Source organism: Pristiophorus japonicus, chromosome 10 (genome assembly GCF_044704955.1).
Source record: "Pristiophorus japonicus isolate sPriJap1 chromosome 10, sPriJap1.hap1, whole genome shotgun sequence".
Lineage (NCBI taxonomy): Eukaryota > Metazoa > Chordata > Chondrichthyes > Pristiophoridae > Pristiophorus > Pristiophorus japonicus.
Window position 1 is genome coordinate 91,165,269 of NC_091986.1, and position 20,482 is coordinate 91,185,750.

General features: G+C 55.1%; 2 protein-coding genes across 3 annotated transcripts in view; one reads left to right on the plus strand and one right to left on the minus strand.

Moving 5' to 3' along the window:
- LOC139275027 (protein-lysine methyltransferase METTL21C-like) overlaps positions 1 to 13,450 on the plus strand; it is a 48,651-nt gene extending 35,201 nt beyond the window's left edge. Inside the window, exon 5 of the mRNA XM_070891899.1 lies at positions 12,857 to 13,450. Coding sequence (XP_070748000.1) covers positions 12,857 to 13,266 — 410 coding nt within the window. The 3' untranslated portion in view covers positions 13,267 to 13,450. The remainder of the gene's footprint in view (positions 1 to 12,856) is intronic.
- A 4,502-nt stretch (positions 13,451 to 17,952) lies between these two features.
- Positions 17,953 to 20,482, minus strand: part of tpp2 (tripeptidyl peptidase 2) — a 185,874-nt gene continuing 183,344 nt past the window's right edge. For both annotated transcript variants that reach the window (XM_070891895.1, XM_070891894.1), the window contains one exon: positions 17,953 to 19,549. In XM_070891895.1, the coding sequence (XP_070747996.1) occupies positions 19,460 to 19,549 (90 nt within the window). In that variant the 3' untranslated portion in view covers positions 17,953 to 19,459. The remainder of the gene's footprint in view (positions 19,550 to 20,482) is intronic.

A 20,482-nucleotide genomic window follows, 5' to 3' on the forward strand; every position in this document is an offset into this window, starting at 1 on the left:
GTTTCTCTCTCTCCCCACACCCTTTTCTCTCTCTCTCCCCCCACCACCGTTTCTCTCTCTCTCTCCCCCCACCACCGTTTCTCTCTCTCTCTCTCCCCCCAACCCCCCGTTTCTCTCTCTCTCTCTCCCCCCAACCCCCCGTTTCTCTCTCTCTCTCTCCCCCCAACCCCCCGTTTCTCTCTCTCTCTCTCCCCAACCCCCCCGTTTCTCTCTCTCTCCCCCCAACCCCCCGTTTCTCTCTCTCTCTCCCCCTATCCCCCCCGTCTCTCTCGCTCTCCCCCCATCCCCCCGTCTCGCTCTCTCTCTCCCCCTATATCCCCCCGTCTCGCTCTCTCTCCCCCCCCCCATCACCCCCGTCTCGCTCTCTCTCCCCCCGTCTCGCTCTCTCTCCCCCCCCCGTCTCTCTCTTCTCTCCCCCTACCCCCCGTCACTCTCTCTCTCCCCCTACCCCCCGTCACTCTCTCTCTCTCTCTACCCCCCGTCACTCTCTCTCTCTCTCTCTACCCCCCGTCACTCTCTCTCTCTCTCTCTACCCCCCGTCACTCTCTCTCTCTCTCTCTACCCCCCGTCACTCTCTCTCTCTCTCTCTACCCCCCGTCACTCTCTCTCTCTCTCTCTACCCCCCGTCACTCTCTCTCTCTCTCTCTACCCCCCGTCTCTCTCTCTCTCTCTCCCCCCTACCCCCCGTCTCTCTCTCTCCCCCTACCCCCCGTCTCTCTCTCTCTCTCTCTCCCCCCCTACCCCCCGTCTCTCTCTCTCTCTCTCTCCCCCTACCCCCCATCTCTCTCTCTCTCTCTCCCCTACCCCCCATCTCTCTCTCTCTCTCTCTCTCCCCCTACCCCCCATCTCTCTCTCTCCCCCTACCCCCCGTCTCTCTCTCTCTCTCCTCCCTACCCCCCGTCTCTCTCTCTCTCCCCCTACCCCCGTCTCTCTCTCTCTCTCCCCCTACCCCCGTCTCTCTCTCTCTCTCCCCCTACCCCCCTTCTCTCTCTCTCTCTCCCCCTACCCCCCTTCTCTCTCTCTCTCTCCCCCTACCCCCCTTCTCTCTCTCTCTCTCCCCCTACCCCCCTTCTCTCTCTCTCTCTCCCCCTACCCCCCTTCTCTCTCTCTCTCCCCCTACCCCCCTTCTCTCTCTCTCTCTCCCCCTACCCCCCTCTCTTCTCTCTCTCTCTCTCCCCCTACCCCCCTTCTCTCTCTCTCTCTCCCCCTACCCCCCTTCTCTCTCTCTCTCCCCCTACCCCCCTTCTCTCTCTCTCTCCCCCTACCCCCCTTCTCTCTCTCTCTCCCCCTACCCCCCTTTTCTCTCTCTCTCCCCCTACCCCCCGTCTCTCTCTCTCTCTCTCTCCCCCTACCCCCGTCTCTCTCTCTCTCTCCCTAACCCCCCATCTCTCTCTCTCTCTCTCCCCTACCCCCCCGTCTCTCTCTCTCTCTACCCCCCGTCTCTCTCTCTCTCTCTCCCTACCCCCCCGTCTCTCTCTCTCTCTCCCTACCCCCCCGTCTCTCTCTCTCTCTCTCCCTACCCCCCGTCTCTCTCTCTCTCTCCCTACCCCCCGTCTCTCTCTCTCTCTCCTCCCCACCCCCCCTCCCCAAGTCTCTCTCTCTCCTCCCCACCCCTCTCACTCTTTCCTCCCCAAGTCTCTCTCTCTCCTCCCCACCCCCCCTCCCCAAGTCTCTCTCTCTCCTCCCCAAGTCTCTCTCTCTCGACCCCACCTCCCCTCCCCAAGTCTCTCTCTCTCTCCTCCCCACCCCCCTCCCCAAGTCTCTCTCTCTCCTCCCCACCCCCCTCCCCAAGTCTCTCTCTCTCCTCCCCAAGTCTCTCTCCCCAAGTCTCTCTCTCTCCTCCCCAAGTCTCTCTCTCCTCCCCACCCCCCTCCCCAAGTCTCTCTCTCTCCTCCCCAAGTCTCTCTCTCCTCCCCACCCCCTCCCCAAGTCTCTATCTCCTCCCTACCCCAAGTCTCTCTCTCTCCTCCCCACCCCCCCCCCTCCCAAGTCTCTCTCTCTCCTCCCCACACCCCCACTCCCAAGTCTCTCTCTCTCTCCTCCCCCACACCCCTCCCCAAGTCTCTCTCTCTCTCCTCCCCACCCCCCCTCCCCAAGTCTCTCCTCCCCACCCCCCCTCCCCATGTCTCTCTCCTCCCCACTCCCCCGCCCCGGGTCTGTCTCACTCGCCGCTGTCCCCTGCCGGTCTGTCTCTCTCCATCCGGCTCCACCCCCCCCCCTCCCCCGCCTCCCAACTTTCTCATTTTGCCCCGCCCCCTGGTCTCTCTCTCTTCTCCCTAGTCGGTCGCTGTCTCCCCTCCTGCCCCTGCCCCCTTGGGTGTCTACACCCCTGGATCTCTCTCATTTCACTTGCCCCATGGTCTCTTTCTCTCTCCTCCCTCTTAGCCCCCCGGTCTCTCTCCCACCCCCCAGTCTCTCTCACACCCCCTTTCTGTACCCCCCCACCAGTCGGTCTCTCTCTCTCCCCCCACCCCCCCGTTTCTCTCTCTCTCCCCCACCCCCCCCATTTCTCTCTCTCCCCCCACCCCGTTTCTCTCTCTCTCCCCCCCACCCCCCCATTTCTCTCTCTCTCCCCCCAACCCATCGTTTCTCTCTCTCTCTCCCCCCAACCCCTCGTTTTTCTCTCTCTCCCCCCACCCCCCGTTTGCCTCTCTCCCCCCACCCCCCCGTTTCTCTCTCTCTCTCTCCCCCCACCCCCCCGTTTCTCTCTCTCTCTCTCCCCCCCCCACCCCCCCCGTTTCTATCTCTCTCTCCCCCCCACCCCCCCCGTTTCTATCTCTCTCTCCCCCCCACCCCCCCGTTTCTATCTCTCTCTCCCCCCCACCCCCCCCGTTTCTATCTCTCTCTCCCCCCCCACCCCCCGTTTCTCTCTCTCTCCCCCCCCACCGCCCGTTTCTCTCTCTCTCTCTCCCCCCACCCCCCGTTTCTCTCTCTCTCTCTCCCCCCACCCCCCGTTTCTCTCTCTCTCTCCCCCCACCCCCCGTTTCTCTCTCTCTCTCTCCCCCCACCCCCCGTTTCTCTCTCTCTCTCTCCCCCCACCCCCCGTTTCTCTCTCTCTCTCTCCCCCCACCCCCCGTTTCTCTCTCTCTCTCTCCCCCCACCCCCCGTTTCTCTCTCTCTCTCTCCCCCCACTCCCCGTCTCTCTCTCTCTCTCCTCCCCACCCCCCTCCCCAAGTCTCTCTCTCTCTCCTCCCCACCCCCCTCCCCAAGTCTTTCTCTCTCTCCTCCCCAACCCCCCTCCCCAAGTCTTTCTCTCTCTCCTCCCCAACCCCCCTCCCCAAGTCTTTCTCTCTCTCCTCCCCAACCCCCCTCCCCAAGTCTCTCTCTCTCATCCCCACCCCCCCTCCCCAAGTCTCTCTCTCTCCTCCCCACCCCCCCTCCCCAAGTCTCTCTCTCTCCTCCCCACCCCCCCTCCCCAAGTCTCTCTCTCTCCTCCCCACCCCCCCTCCCCAAGTCTCTCTCTCTCCTCCCCATCCCCCCTCCCCAAGTCTCTCTCTCTCTCCTCCCCATCCCCCCTCCCCAAGTCTCTCTCTCTCCTCCCCACCCCCTCTCCCCGTCTCTCTCTCTCTCTCCTCCCCACCCCCCTCCGCAAGTCTCTCTCTCTCTCCTCCCCACCCCCCCTCCCCAAGTCTCTCTCTCCTCCCCACCCCCCCTCCCCAAGTCTCTCTCTCCTCCCCACCCCCCCTCCCCAAGTCTCTCTCTCCTCCCCACCCCCCCTCCCCAAGTCTCTCTCTCCTCCCCACCCCCCCTCCCCAAGTCTCTCTCTCTCTCTCTCCTCCCCACCCCCCCCCAAGTCTCTCTCTCTCCTCCCCACCCCCCTCCCCAAGTCTCTCTCTCTCCTCCCCACCCCCCCCTCCCCAAGTCTCTCTCTCTCCTCCCCCATCCCCCTCCCCAAGTCTCTCTCTCTCCTCCCCACCCCTCCCTCCCCAAGTCTCTCCCTCTCCTCCCCACCCCCCCTCCCCAAGTCTCTCTCTCTCCTCCCCACCCCCCCTCCCCAAGTCTCTCTCTCTCCTCCCCACCCCCTCTCCCCAAGTCTCTCTCTCTCTCCTCCCCACCCCCTCTCCCCAAGTCTCTCTCTCTCTCCTCCCCACCCCCTCTCCCCAAGTCTCTCTCTCTCTCCTCCCCACCCCACCCCCCTCTCCCCAAGTCTCTCTCTCTCTCCTCTCCACCTCCCCTCCCCAAGTCTCTCTCTCTCCTCCCCACCCCTCCTCCCCAAGTCTCTCTCTCTCTCCTCCCCACCCCCCCTCCCCAAGTCTCTCTCTCTCCTCCCCACCCCCCCCTCCCCAAGTCTCTCCTCCCCACCCCCCTCCCCATGTCTCTCTCCTCCCCACTCCCCCGCCCCAAGTCTCTCTCTCCTCTCCCGCCCCGGGTCTGTCTCACTCGCCGCTGTCCCCTGCCGGTCTGTCTCTCTCCATCCGCCTCCACCCACCCCCCCCCCCCCGCCCAACTTTCTCATTTCGACCCGCCCCCTGGTCTCTCTCTCTTCTCCCTAGTCGGTCGCTGTCTCCCCTCCTGCCCCTGCCCCCTTGGGTGTCTACACCCCCTGGATCTCTCTCATTTCTCTTGCCCCATGGTCTCTTTCTCTCTCCTCCCTCTTAGCCCCCCGGTCTCTCTCCCACCCCCCAGTCTTTCTCTCCTCCCCCAGTCTCTCTCACACCCCCTTTCTGCACCCCCCACCAGTCGGTCTCGCTCTCCCCCCCACCCCCCCGTTTCTCTCTCTCTCCCCCCAACCCCCCGTTTCTCTCTCTCCCCACACCCATTTCTCTCTCTCTCCCCCCACCCCCTGTTTCTCTCTCTCTCTCCCCCCACCCCCGTTTCTCTCTCTCTCTCCCCCCCCAACCCCCCGTTTCTCTCTCTCTCCCCCCAACCCCCCGTTTCTCTCTCTCTCCCCCCAACCCCCCGTTTCTCTCTCTCTCCCCCCAACCCCCCGTTTCTCTCTCTCTCCCCCCAACCCCCCGTTTCTCTCTCTCTCCCCCCAACCCCCGTTTCTCTCTCTCTCTCTCCCCCAACCCCCCCCCCCGTTTCTCTCTCTGCCCCCCACCCCCGCCAGTTTCTCTCTCTCCCCACGTCTCTCACACCCTCTCCCTTGCCCCCCCCCCGTTTCTCTCTCTCTCTCTCTCCCTTGCCCACCCAGTTTCTCTCTCTCTCTCTCCCTTGGCCCCCCCGTTTCTCTCTCTCTCTCTCCCCCTTGGCCCCCCGTTTCTCTTTTCCCCCCCCCACGCCCCCCTTTTCTCTCTTCCCCCCCACTCCCCTTTTCTCTCTTTCCCCCCCACCCTACGTTTCTCTCTCTCTCTCTCTCCCCCCACCCCCGTTTCTCTGCCCCCTCCCCAAGTCTCTCTCCCCCCTCCCCAAGTCTCTCTCTCTCTCTCCTCCCCACCCCCCCTCCCCAAGTCTCTCTCTCTCCTCCCCACCCCCACTCCCCAAGTCTCTCTCTCTCTCCTCCCCAACCCCCCTCCCCAAGTCTTTCTCTCTCTCCTCCCCAACCCCCCTCCCCAAGTCTCTGTCTCTCATCCCCACCCCCCCTCCCCAAGTCTCTCTCTCTCTCCTCCCCACCCCCCCCTCCCCAAGTCTCTCTCTCTCCTCCCCACCCCTCCCTCCCCAAGTCTCTCCCTCTCCTCCCCACCCCCCCTCCCAAGTCTCTCTCTCTCCTCCCCACCCCCCCTGCCCAAGTCTCTCTCTCTCCGCCCCACCCCCCCTCCCCAAGTCTCTCTCTCTCCTCCCCACCCCCTCTCCCCAAGTCTCTCTCTCTCCTCCCCACCCCCTCTCCCCAAGTCTCTCTCTCTCTCCTCCCCACCCCCTCTCCCCAAGTCTCTCTCTCTCTCCTCTCCACCCCCCCTCCCCCAAGTCTCTCTCTCTCCTCCCCACCCCTCCTCCCCAAGTCTCTCCTCCCCACGCCCCCTCCCCATGTCTCTCTCCTCCCCACTCCCCCGCCCCATGTCTCTCTCCTCCCCACTCCCCCGCCCCAAGTCTCTCTCTCCTCTCCCGCCCCGGGTCTGTCTCACTCGCCGCTGTCCCCTGCCGGTCTGTCTCTCTCCATCCGCCTCCCCCCCCCCCCCCCACCTAACTTTCTCATTTCTCTCCTCCCCCAGTCTCTCTCACACCCCCTTTCTGCACCCCCCCACCAGTCGGTCTCGCTCTCTCCCCCCACCCCCCCGTTTCTCTCTCTCTCCCCCCAACCCCCCCGTTTCTCTCTCTCCCCCCCAACCCCCCGTTTCTCTCTCCCCCCCACCCCCTGTTTCTCTCTCTCTCTCCCCCCCCAACCCCCCGTTTCTCTCTCTCTCCCGCAACCCCACGTTTCTCTCTCTCTCTCTCCCCGCAACCCCACGTTTCTCTCTCTCTCTCTCCCCCCAACCCCCCGTTTCTCTCTCTCTCCCCCCAACCCCCCGTTTCTCTCTCTCTCCCCCCAACCCCCCGTTTCTCTCTCTCTCCCCCCAACCCCCCGTTTCTCTCTCTCTCTCCCCCCAACCCCCCGTTTCTCTCTCTCTCCCCCCAACCCCCCGTTTCTCTCTCTCTCCCCCCAACCCCCCGTTTCTCTCTCTCTCCCCCCAACCCCCCGTTTCTCTCTCTCTCCCCCCAACCCCCCGTTTCTCTCTCTCTCCCCCCAACCCCCCGTTTCTCTCTCTCTCCCCCCAACCCCCCGTTTCTCTCTCTCTCCCCCCAACCCCCCGTTTCTCTCTCTCTCTCCCCCCAACCCCCCGTTTCTCTCTCTCTCCCCCCAACCCCCCGTTTCTCTCTCTCTCCCCCCAACCCCCCGTTTCTCTCTCTCTCCCCCCAACCCCCCGTTTCTCTCTCTCTCCCCCCAACCCCCGTTTCTCTCTCTCTCCCCCCAACCCCCCGTTTCTCTCTCTCTCTCCCCCTATCCCCCCCGTCTCTCTCGCTCTCCCCCCATCCCCCCGTCTCGCTCTCTCTCTCCCCCTATATCCCCCCGTCTCGCTCTCTCTCCCCCCTATCACCCCCGTCTCGCTCTCTCTCCCCCCCTATCACCCCCGTCTCGCTCTCTCTCCCCCGTATCGCTCTCTCTCCCCGTCTCGCTCTCTCTCCCCCCGTCTCGCTCTCTCTCCCCCCCGTCTCTCTCTCTCTCCCCCTACCCCCCGTCACTCTCTCTCTCGCACCCCCTACCCCCCGTCACTCTCTCTCTCGCTCCCCCCTACCCCCGTCACTCTCTCTCTCTCCCCCTACCCACCGTCTCTCTCTCTCTCTCTCCCCCCTACCCCCCTTCTCTCTCTCTCTCCCCCTACCCCCCATCTCTCTCTCTCTCTCTCCCCCTACCCCCCATCTCTCTCTCTCTCTCTCCCCCTACCCCCCGTCTCTCTCTCTCTCTCTCTCTCCCTACCCCCCGTCTCTCTCTCTCTCTCTCCCCCTACCCCCCATCTCTCTCTCTCTCTCTCCCCCTACCCCCCATCTCTCTCTCTCTCCCCCTACCCCCCGTCTCTCTCTCTCTCTCCCCCTACCCCCCTTCTCTCTCTCTCTCCCCCTACCCCCCTTCTCTCTCTCTCTCCCCCTACCCCCCTTCTCTCTCTCTCTCTCTCTCCCCTACCCCCCTTCTCTCTCTCTCTCCCCCTACCCCCCTTCTCTCTCTCTCTCCCCCTACCCCCCTTCTCTCTCTCCCTCTATCCCCCTTCTCTCTCTCTCTCCCCCTACCCCCCTTCTCTCTCTCTCTCCCCCTACCCCCCTTCTCTCTCTCTCTCCCCCTACCCCCCTTCTCTCTCTCTCTCCCCGTACCCCCCTTCTCTCTCTCTCTCCCCCTACCCCCCTTCTCTCTCTCTCTCCCCCTACCCCCCTTCTCTCTCTCTCTCCCCCTACCCCCCTTCTCTCTCTCTCTCCCCCTACCCCCCTTCTCTCTCTCTCTCCCCCTACCCCCCTTCTCTCTCTCTCTCCCCCTACCCCCCGTCTCTCTCTCTCTACCCCTACCCCCCGTCTCTCTCTCTCTACCCCTACCCCCCGTCTCTCTCTCTCTCTCTCTCTCTCTCCCCCTACCCCCGTCTCTCTCTCTCTCTCCCTAACCCCCGTCTCTCTCTCTCTCCCTACCCCCCGTCTCTCTCTCTCTCTCCCTACCCCCCCGTCTCTCTCTCTCTCCCTACCCCCCCGTCTCTCTCTCTCTCTCCTCCCCACCCCCCCTCCCCAAGTCTCTCTCTCTCTCCTCCCCACCCCCCCTCCCCAAGTCTCTCTCTCTCCTCCCCAACCCCCCCTCCCCAAGTCTCTCTCTCTCCTCCCCAAGTCTCTCTCTCTCGACCCCACCTCCCCTCCCCAAGTCTCTCTCTCTCTCCTCCCCACCCCCCCTCCCCAAGTCTCTCTCTCTCCTCAAGTCTCTCTCTCTCCTCCCCAAGTCTCTCTCTCTCCTCCCCACCCCCCTCCCCAAGTCTCTCTCTCTCCTCCCCAAGTCTCTCTCTCCTCCCCACCCCCCTCCCCAAGTCTCTCTCTCCTCCCTACCCCAAGTCTCTCTCTCTCCTCCCCACCCCCCCCCTCCCAAGTCTCTCTCTCTCCTCCCCACACCCCCACTCCCAAGTCTCTCTCTCTCCTCCCCACACCCCCACTCCCAAGTCTCTCTCTCTCTCCTCCCCACACCCCCTCCCCAAGTCTCTCTCTCTCTCCTCCCCACCCCCCCTCCCCAAGTCTCTCCTCCCCACCCCCCCTCCCCATGTCTCTCTCCTCCCCACTCCCCCGCCCCGGGTCTGTCTCACTCGCCGCTGTCCCCTGCCGGTCTGTCTCTCTCCATCCGCCTCCACCTCCCCCCTCCCAACTTTCTCATTTTGCCCCGCCCCCTGGTCTCTCTCTCTTCTCCCTAGTCGGTCGCTGTCTCCCCTTCTGCCCCTGCCCCCTTGGGTGTCTACACCCCCTGGATCTCTCTCATTTCTCTTGCCCCATGGTCTCTTTTTCTCTCCTCCCTCTTAGCCCCCCGGTCTCTCTCCCACCCCCCAGTCTTTCTCTCCTCCCCCAGTCTCTCTCACACCCCCTTTCTGCACCCCCCCACCAGTCGGTCTCTCTCTCTCCCCCCACCCCCCCGTTTCTCTCTCTCTCCCCCCACCCCCCCATTTCTCTCTCTCCCCCCACCCCGTTTCTCTCTTTCTCCCCCCACCCCCCGTTTCTCTCTCTCTCCCCCCACCCCCCCGTTTCTCTCTCTCTCCCCCCAACCCATCGTTTCCCTCTCTCTCCCCCCACCCCCCCCCCGTTTCTCTCTCTCTCTCTCTCTCTCTCCCCCCACCCCCCCCGTTTCTCTCTCTCTCTCTCTCTCCCCCCCACCCCCCCGTTTCTCTCTCTCTCTCTCCCCCACCCCCCGTTTCTCTCTCTCTCTCCCCCCCACCCCCCGCTTCTCTCTCTCTCTCTCTCTCCCCCCACCGCCCGTTTCTCTCTCTCTCTCCCCCCACCCCCCGTTTCTCTCTCTCTCCCCCCCCACCCCCCGTTTCTCTCTCTCTCTCTCCCCCCCACCGCCCGTTTCTCTCTCTCTCCCCCCACCGCCCGTTTCTCTCTCTCTCTCTCCCCCCACCCCCGTTTCTCTCTCTCTCTCCCCCCATCCCCCGTTTCTCTCTCTCTCTCTCCCCCCACCCCCCGTTTCTCTCTCTCTCTCTCCCCCCACCCCCCGTTTCTCTCTCTCTCTCTCACCCCACCCCCCATTTCTCTCTCTCCCCCCACCCCCCGTTTCTCTCTCTCTCTCTCTCCCCCCACCCCCCGTTTCTCTCTCTCTCTCCTCCCACCCCCCCGCTTCTCTCTCTCTCTCCCCCACCCCCCCCCTTCTCTCTCTCTCTCCCCCCACCCCCCCGTTTCTCTCTCGCTCCCCCCAACCCGTTTCCCTCCCCCTCACCCCCCCTTTTCTCTCTCCCCCCACCCCCCCCCATTTCCCTCCCCCACCCCCGCCAGTTTCTCTCTCTCCCCCATTTCTCTCTGCCCCCCACCCCCGCCAGTTTCTCTCTCCCCACTCCCCCAGTCTCTCACACCCTCTTCCTTGCCCCCCCCGTTTCTCTCTCTCTCTCCCTACCCCCACCCCCATCTGTCTCTCTCTCTCTCCTCCTTCCCCCTACCCCCCGTCTCTCTCTCTCTCCCCCAACCCCCCGTCTCTCTCTCTCTCCCCCAACCCCCCGTCTCTCTCTCTCTCTCCCCCAACCCCCCGTCTCTCTCCCCCTACCCCCCGTCTCTCTCCCCCTACCCCCCGTCTCTCTCCCCCTACCCCCCGTCTCTCTCTCTCTCTCCCCCTACCCCCCGTCTCTCTCTCTCTCTCCCCCTACCCCCCGTCTCTCTCTCTCTCTCCCCCTACCCCCCGTCTCTCTCCCCCTACCCCCCGTCTCTCTCCCCCTACCCCCCGTCTCTCTCCCCCTACCCCCCGTCTCTCTCCCCCTACCCCCCGTCTCTCTCCCCCTACCCCCCGTCTCTCTCCCCCTACCCCCCGTCTCTCTCCCCCTACCCCCCGTCTCTCTCCCCCTACCCCCCGTCTCTCTCCCCCTACCCCCCGTCTCTCTCCCCCTACCCCCCGTCTCTCTCCCCCTACCCCCGTCTCTCTCCCCCTACCCCCGTCTCTCTCTCTCGCTCCCCCTACCCCCCGTCTCTCTCTCCCCCTACCCCCCGTCTCTCTCTCTCCCCCTACCCCCCGTCTCTCTCTCTCCCCCTACCCCCCGTCTCTCTCTCTCCCCCTACCCCCCGTCTCTCTCTCTCCCCCTACCCCCCGTCTCTCTCTCTCCCCCTACCCCCCGTCTCTCTCTCTCCCCCTACCCCCCGTCTCTCTCTCTCCCCCTACCCCCCGTCTCTCTCTCTCCCCCTACCCCCCGTCTCTCTCTCTCCCCCTACCCCCCGTCTCTCTCTCTCTCCCCCTACCCGCCGTCTCTCTCTCTCTCCCCCTACCCCCCGTCTCTCTCTCTCTCTCCCCCTACCCCCCGTCTCTCTCTCTCTCCCCCTACCCCCCCGTCTCTCTCTCTCTCCCCCTACCCCCCCGTCTCTCTCTCTCTCTCCCCCTACCCCCCGTCTCTCTCTCTCCCCCTACCCCCCGTCTCTCTCTCTCCCCCTACCCCCCGTCTCTCTCTCTCCCCCTACCCCTCTCTCTCGCTACCCCCCCCGTCTCTCTCTCTCCCCCTACCCCTCTCTCTCGCTACCCCCCGTCTCTCTCTCCCTACCCCCCATCCCCCCGTCTCTCTCTCTCTCCCCCTACCCGTCTCTCTCTCTCTCTCCCCCTATCCCCCCTCGTCTCTCTCTCTCTCCCCCTACCCCCGTCTCTCTCTCTCTCCCCCTACCCCCCGTCTCTCTCTCTCTCCCCCTACCCCCCGTCTCTCTCTCTCTCCCCCTACCCCCCGTCTCTCTCTCTCTCTCTCTCCCCCTACCCCCCGTCTCTCTCTCTCTCCCCCTACCCCCCGTCTCTCTCCCCTACCCCCCTCTCACCCCCGTCTCTCTCCCCTACCCCCCGTCTCTCTTCCCTACCCCCCGTCTCTCTCCCCCAACCCCCCGTCTCTATCTCTCCCCCTACCCCCTGTCTCTCTCCCCCAACCCCCCGTCTCTCTCCCCCAACCCCCCGTCTCTCTCCCCCAACCCCCCGTCTCTCTCCCCCAACCCCCCGTCTCTATCTCTCCCCCTACCCCGTCTCTCTCGCTCCCCCTACCCCCCGTCTCTCTCGCTCCCCCTACCCCCCGTCTCTCTCGCTCCCCCTACCCCCGTCTCTCTCTCTCCCCCTACCCCCCGTCTCTCTCTCTCCCCCTACCCCCCGTCTCTCTCTCTCTCTCCCCCTATCCCCCCCGTCTCTCTCTCTCTCCCCCTATCCCCCCCGTCTCTCTCTCTCTCCCCTACCCGTCTCTCTCTCTCTCTCCCCCTATCCCCCCCGTCTCTCTCTCTCTCTCCCCCCGTCTCTCTCTTTCTCTCCCCCTATCCCCCCGTCTCTCTCTCCCCCTACCCTCCGTCTCTCTCTCTCTCCCTACCCCCCCGTCTCTCTCTCTCTCCCTACCCCCCCGTCTCTCTCTCTCTCTCTCCCCGTACCCCCCGTCTCTCTCTCTCTCTCTCCCCCCCCCCCCCATCTCTCTCTCTCCCCCCCATCTCTCTCTCTCCCCCCCGTCTCTCTTTCTCTCCCCCTATCCCCCCCGTCTCTCTCTCCCCCTACCCTCCGTCTCTCTCTCCCCCTACCCTCCGTCTCTCTCTCCCCCTACCCTCCGTCTCTCTCTCCCCCTACCCTCCGTCTCTCTCTCCCCCTACCCTCCGTCTCTCTCTCTCTCCCCCTATCCCCCCTCCCCCCGTCTCTCTCTCTCTCTCTCCCACCCCCCCGTCTCTCTCTCTCTCCCCCTATCCCCCCCCCCCCCGTCTCTCTCTCTCCCCCTAACCCTCTCACACCCTCTTCCTGCCTCCCTCCCCAGTCTCCCTCTCTTCCCCCCGGGTTTCTCTCTCTCTTCCTCCCTCCCCACCCCGATGTCTCCCACCTCCGCTGTTTTCTCTCCCACAGGCGGCCACGAAAATGCGGCACAGATCCAGTGACAGTGAACTCCCCGCGGCACTGAGTCAGACTCCCAGTGTGGAGTTAGAGGAGTGTGCACATGTGTGGGTGTGGGTGTCGGTGTCCAGGAGCGCAGACACACGAAGAGTTAAAGCGGAGGTTACATTGCCAACCCGCCTCCTGGCTGTGCATTAGCTGGCCAGCCCTTGTCCTGCCTCCATTAGCTGGCCGGAAATAGGCGGTTGGGGGTCAAGTTTCAGAAATCATAATTATATTTTATGTGTATTTATTGACTTATACAGGGTCCCTAGCTAATATGAAGTCACATGCACATTATAATTTTCAATATGACATAATTAACTCACTAATATGGAACATATTTTAATATCATTCACTGATCAATGTTAGGGATAATTTTGTAGGCACGGTATGTCTGATTATTTATGCCTTTTCTTTCAGGTGCTTATGTAACTGCTACTGATCTCTCTTGTGCAGTTGGAAACTTACAAAGTAATCTTATGAGAAATACACGAAGGAGAAGCAAGCATCAACCCCAGCTTCAGGAGTTAGTTTGGAATGTAGATTTGGATAAAAACATTCCTCAGTCTGTTCATCGTTATGATTACATCCTGGCAGCTGATGTTGTTTATCATCATGACTGTCTGGCTGATTTACTGGCTACATTTGGTTACTTTTGTCAAGCAGGCAGTGTAATATTATGGGCAAATAAATTACGATTTAATTCAGACTACGAATTTTTGGAAAGATTCAAAGCAACATTTGATACTGTAGTTCTGGCAGATATCCCAAATTCCAAAACAGTAATAATTAAAGGAACAAAGAAAGTGCAGTTAGTGAACAATAGTTAGTGGGAAAGCACCACTATTTCTATTCAAAACAATGCACTTAATAATTCACAGGGGAAAGAGTGGTTTCTGTTAAATCTATCTTAAACAAACCCCATACAGTATTCAATGTATTGTAAATTTACATATTTAACACTATGAATTGCTCATTTCTGTTTCTTTCATCTTGTACACCAGCTTTTATCACTGAGCACACTGAATATATTGGAAGATTTTATTGAATATTCACCAATAGTTTGCATTGTTTGTCACACAAGTTTGAATTTATAGTGAAATCTGCTGTCTTTAAAAAGTTATTTTCTAATGTATGTTCAAGTTTAAATGGTTGATTTGTTGATCAGTTTGGTGTAATAGTAATGTCTTTGTATTAACTAACCACTATGAAAGTTGTACTTAGTAATAAAGTGTTACTTTTTCATTAATAATATCAATGCTCTTGAGAAAGCACACAAAAAACCCAAGGAAGATTAACCCCTGAAGCACCAGCATTCAGGGGAACTCTGACCCAGTGGTACAGACAATTTTCTTTCACATTTTGCCACACATTATAAGGCTCAAGCATCACCAAACCACACAGCAATAATGCTGAGATATTATATGGCACTTTGATACTGTTGTTAAACAAAATATAAGCTTTCAAAATGTTGAATATAAATGAAGTCATTTAAACCATAACTTTTGCTTTGCATGCCTTTGCTATTAACTTTTATTTGTTATTATCTATATTCTCTGTTTTATCATTTATTTTTACTCATTTCCAGAACATTGGATCTGGCTTTGCTAAAACTTTTAATCTGCCTGCACTAACCCACTACCTATTTTCAAAGCCAGCACCATCTCAATACGAAACAGTTGTTATGATCGACTGAGAACCGCTTTGAAAGTGCTTTTCAGCCAGAGAAGAACCTCTAGTAAAGTTTAACTTGATAGTGTTAGCATGGCATATGGATTAAACATTATATTCAATTCTTGGGCAACTAGAAAATGGAAACACAGGATGCAGTAGGTCATTGATTTTGTTCACCCAAGAGGATGTGCTGAATGAGTGAGTTATCTTTGAAGTGATCACTTCCATTCAAGTTTGTTAAAATATTTCATATTAAACACAAGAGTAAATTTCAAACATTGGGGTGAGGGAGGCCTGGACCATTTTGTTGGACTGGCCCTCATTAACATATATACGGTGAGTTGCACGTCCTGAGTGTCCCGATGCAGCTCACTGGCTCCGGGCCAGCACAATACTGACCCAGGCTGGGAAGTAGTAGTCAACATTACTCTGGTAGAGATTGGAGGAGCACTCCTGCTCCTCCTGGTCCCACAAAATATTTTTAGCACTTGCCTTTTCGAGCTTCTTCTGCTGTACTGGCAGGTTTCACCAAGCGTAGCATCCGCAGCAGATACTCCACCCTGTAGGCAGTTAAAATGGCATTGGGTCCTTTGTACATTATAGGACCCCACTTTGCATAGATTCATGGGGCTCTGCCGAATTCAGGAATATGCCAGGGCCGCCTAATTGAAGCCACCCAAGAAAAATGATTCGTGGAGGAGAGTAAGACGGTTAATTCCATCACCTCCATTTTATGTCTGTGACTTCCCCTTTTCCATCAGGTGGAGGGAGTTAAAATGCTTGTTGAAACTTTTAAAATTAAAACAGGGGCTTATCAAAAGTTTAAAAGCTGGTATTGGTGATGTCCCTCATCCATTTCCTGAAACACATGCAGGAGAGCGAAATGCAGGACGGGGCTGGATCCGGGAGGATGGGTGACTCGGGCTTGTAAGAAGGAGGGAGGGGGCTGGGGCTAGGGAATGAAGGGAGTAGAATACCAGGCTTTGAGGCAAGGTGGTGGCCAACAGATCCTCGAATTACAATTTTACTGGGAGATGGGGTGGATAAATTTGGGGGGGGGGGGCAGGTCGAGAGGCAAGATCGCATGCTGGCAGTGAGGCCCGGAGAGATTTTTGTTCTCTGACCTCATTTCCATCAGACTCCTGCCCAAACCGACTGTAACTTAGTGCCTGGCTGTCAGGATTTTAGGCAGCATGAGGCCTCTGCTGGAGACTTGACGGAACAGTCCCCAACAATCACATAAGTGCATGATGGAGGGGGGTTAGTGCTTGTGCGTCAGTGATGGATGGAGAGCCTGGGACTGGGGAGGCGAGGCCCAAGGTTACCCTGTTGGACCTTAGCTGGCTCTCTTCTGGCCTTTGATTCAGCCCACTGCGGGTTTAAAAGAAAGAGGCTTGCATTTATATAGCGCCTTTCATGACCTCAGGATGTTGCAAAGCGCTTTACAGCCAATTAAGTACTTTAGAAATGTGGTAAGGTAGGAAATGCAGCATCCAATTTGCACACAAGCAAGCTCCCACAAATAGCAATGTGATAATGACCAGATAATCTGTTTTCGTAATGTTGATTGAGGGATAAATATTGGCCAGGGATAACTGCCCCGCTCTTCGATATTGTGCCATGGGATTTTTTATGTCCATCTGAGACCAGACAGGACCTCGGTTTAACTTCTCATCCGAAAGACAGCACCTCTAACAGTGCAGCACTCCCTCAGCATTGGAATGTCAGCCGAGATTTTTGTGCTCCTGTCTCTGGAGTTGGACTTGAATCCATAACATTCTGACTTAAAGGTGAGGATGCTACGAACTAAGCTATGGCTGACACGCCTGGCCTGGCAGGGAAGCCTGATCTGCATGTTTTAAGTTCCCCGCCGACTACATATGGGCTTCCTTGACACTGGCTATTTAAATTGCAGTTGGCCAGATGGGGCGGGAAGGCATTGGTCGAGTCTCCTGCTCCATTTTCCACTAGGCGGGAGGGTCAGAACTCAGATTTAGTGGTCATGTGGTACCTAATAAATCAATTGGATCTCAAAAAATGGTGATTTAAAAAAATTATATTTTGAATAAAATTAATGGGACGGTTCTTATGACTCACTCACATGCTGTCAGATTATTAGGTTAATACCTTGCAGTTCTACAGAAGGGAAGGATCTCAACGATTTTAATTTCTCAATCCTGGAAGAAACTCACACTGTAAACTTATATCAAGAAGGTAGACAGTAGATTTCCTCACACATATGTTAAAAGAGACATTAGCTAAGCAATTCTGAAGTGTTCAAGAGCATTAATTTCTTTGGGCATTCTGAAGCTCAATGCTAGTTCTTGGCACTGAGTGGAACCCCATCCTCCTTCATTTAAGGGTAGCTTTTCAGTTCTATTTCAGTTTAGTAAATGGTGCCAAGTAATAAAATATATTGCCACTTTAACATTACTTACTGGCTTGCTATTTTTAGGAGCATTACAGCACTGCCACTACACAAATTATATGGCGAACAATGCTGTCTCACTCACATTCATGTTTATGGGCCATTTCCTCCAAAACAAAACCTGGTATCCTCTTCTTGTTTCTGGTTTCAGAGAAAAAAAAAGGACATCTTGTTTGTTTGACCCAAGGACCGATTGTGTACTTCCTCATTGCTACTCCCAGAACATAATTAGCAGAAGACTTTAAACCAGTCACTTGGCAGCCAAGGGATTCATAGAAATACATAGAAGTTACAATACGGAAACAAGCTATTTGGCTCAATCGATTCAGGTCAGTGTTTACACTCCACATGAACAATTAGTCCTAATTACATGTATCCATCCTATTTCCACATCCATTCACGCCTCCACCACCCAAAGGGAAATTCAAAGATATGGTGATGAGAATATAAAAGATTAAAATGTTTTTTTTTAAAAAAAGTTTATTTGCCCATTATGCGTCGTGTATTTTATTTTGGACCCATGGTTTTGTCATTGAATGTTTATTTGTTCAAATAAAGTGCGAGTCCATGACATTTTATCTTATGGAGTTTTCAAACATTGTATACATGGTACTTGCCTACAAAAAAATTTAAGTAACTAAGATGCATAGGAATGGGAGAAAAAAAAAAGTAAGTTGTAATATAATTTGCAACCATCACAGAATCTCAGTGAATATATGCAGGTGAAGCTTGCAACAAATTAAAATTCAGGAGGCTATTGTATCTAACTGAGAAGCAAGACAACCAAACATCAGATTCTACACTCGGAATGCTTTTTCTTGTCAAATATTAATTTCTTTGTTTTGTTGGGTTTATAATCCACCTTGTTGCAGCTACCAGTAAGGCTTGGAGTACCAAATGGAAGTGAACTGACTTGTTGATGGCTCACCTGCGATGATACAATATAGGCAGATTGGTAAATCCTGCAAACAGTATATTAACTATTTTAAGAGCTTTTTTAATACCACATTCTGTTAATAATTAGTTGTGAATGCTAGATGTCAAGGATATGCATGTTATCAGCTGTAGCTGACATGAAAATAGCTCACAAATTGAAATAAAAAGACCAAAAACAAACTTTTAAAAAGTTAGATACTAAGGAGTGAAATCAGTCCTACAATGCCCAAATTTCATCAAGGAATGGAAAAAAAAACATCTTGAACACCATGTACAATATCAAGTAAAATGTTAATATATTTCAAAATATTTCGATGTACTGAATCTGTAATCCTTTCGATTGTAAATTGTGAAGTATTTCTTCAAGTTTTTTGCCATGCTATTGATTATTTTCAAAATAGAAAACAAAAATTAGAAAAATATAGAAAAGATGGTTAATGATATTTAAAGTAGAGACTTAAAGTCATACAAGTCCATGTTTTATGCATCACGGTTTGGCATTTTAATGATGGATTTTTGCAGTATAAGGACAATACATGTGTTTATACATTAACTGAAGTTGGTGGCACCAGCACAGGAGGAACATTGGGTAATCATCATGTTTTCATGGTCTCTGAAGAATAAATGTTATACTGCACTATCTCAAAAATTAAAAAAGGTTGAACTTATTACAAGAAGATTTTGAACATATCACTTGCATGGAAATCTTCCCAACTACAGCAATACGAGCACCAGTACCCATATTCACATAGCCTACTGAATCCCTACAGCATTTTACGAATCGATGTCCAGATTGAAGACAAGTATAGTATATTTGACCTTAATTTAAAACATGGTGTGCCATGGCACTTGACCCATGCAACTTGCATTATAAACACTAGTCTTCTTGTTTGACAACGTTTTGCTCAGATTCTTACTTTGAAAGGGCTTACATATGACTTGTTTAATAATGTATTAGAATAGACTATTCCTATTTCAATGATGGCCTTACCTGTACTCCAAGTTTAATCAAGACGTGAGTTATAAATTTTAAATTATTGCAGTCTAATTTTCAAACCAAACTTAGCTGTGGAAATTAGGTTTGATTAGCATAATTTGTTAAATGTTACTGTACTCTGTTCATGTTTTGCACGGACTGGAATTATATTGTTCAAGTTAATGAAAATTTGTAAGTTTTGAATGACAACTTATTTCCTCTCCTACTCTGTACTTTGGCCCATTAGGTAGGCAAAGTAAAAAAGCACTAAAGGCCATTAAAGATATGTTTTCATACAAGAATGGATAAGGCATAGGAAAATTATCCAAGTAATGTCAAGTATGTTTCCTTTACTAAACACATTTTGACAATGCATTTATAACTTGCCTTTTTCATATTTTCACGAGTTAATTTCATGTTCCACAGCCGTACTAAAATTCAAGTGTGTATGAAGCACAGTTGCCAAAATTATTTAATTTCTTTCTGGGATACTGCATGCTGGGTAAAGAAAGTGTCCAGGAATTGTTTTTGTATTAAAAGTAGACACACTTTCTTTAAATTTGGGGATAAAAGTTAGGACACAAGACAAATGCCACAAACAAGTTGGGCCCAGTGAAGGGCAAAAAAAGTTAGTTGGCAAATATGCAGAAGTGGTAAACCTAAAAACATGAATACCAGTCTGCTCAATAAATAAAAAGATATACAAATATCTATTTCAAAATAGTAACAATTAATCCTAAGGAACACCGAGAATCATGCAAAACAGAACCAATATTTGCCTATGCTTTGAAAGAAAATTATACAATACACAATTTATTTTTAAATCGAGTAGGTATCATGGCAAATAGTAACAGACATGTCATACAATAATTGCATCCATTAATGAATGAAAACATACTGTATAAAAGTCCAAAATATTTTTTAAAAACTGCCTTTTTAGAAAAAGACAAAAGTATAAAAAATGCTAAATTTACTTTCTTCATTCAATTTGATGCCTGGAACATTTATCCTAGAAAGGAGAATAGTCTTGTGGATACATTACAGGAAGCCAACTCTCTGTAAACGATGCACAATGGCTCCATCCAAGCGACTTCATTATCTAAGTGAAAGAAACATTTGAATATTACTGCAAACTCTTGAACAGCAAGCACCAAACCAGTCTGGCACACCTTTTAGCAACTTGATTTTGGGTACACCGTTTTGAGTACTGTTGGGGGGGATGACTCATCAGGGGAAGGCAGCAGCAGCCAAGTTCATAGCACCATGGGTGGCTCTGCTGTACAGGAGGGCAGGAAGAAGAGTGGGAGAGCTATAGTGGTAGGGGACTCTATTGTAAGGGGAATAGATAGGCGTTTCTGCGGCCGCAATCGAGACTCCAGGATGGTATGTTGTCTAGTCCAGTGACTAGTGGAGTGCCGCAGGGCTCAGTGCTGGGATCCCAGCTATTTACAATATACATCAATGATTTAGATGAAGGAATTGAGTGTAATATCTCCAAGTTTGCAGATGACACTAAGCTGGGTGGTGGTGTGCGCTGTGAGGAGGACGCTAAGAGGCTGCAGGGTGACTTGGACAGGTTAGGTGAGTGGACAAATTCATGGCAGATGCAGTATAATGTGGATAAATGTGAGGTTATCCACTTTGGGGGAAAAAACAAGACGACAGAATATTATCTGAATGGCGGCAGATAGGGAAAAGGGGAGGTGCAACGAGACCTAGGTGTCATTGTACATCAGTCATTGATGAAGGTTGGCATGCAAGTGCAGCAGGCAGTGATCGGGGCGGGGCGCGGGGGCGAGACGAAAGGGGGCGCGACGGATGGGGGCGCGGGGGCGAGACGGATGGGGGCGCGGGGGCGAGACGGATGGGGGCGCGGGGGCGAGACGGATGGGGGCGCGGGGGCGAGACGGATGGGGGCGCGGGGGCGAGACGGATGGGGGCGCGGGGGCGAGACGGATGGGGGCGCGGGGGCGAGACGGATGGGGGCGCGGGGGCGAGACGGATGGGGGCGCGGGGGCAAGAGGACGAGACG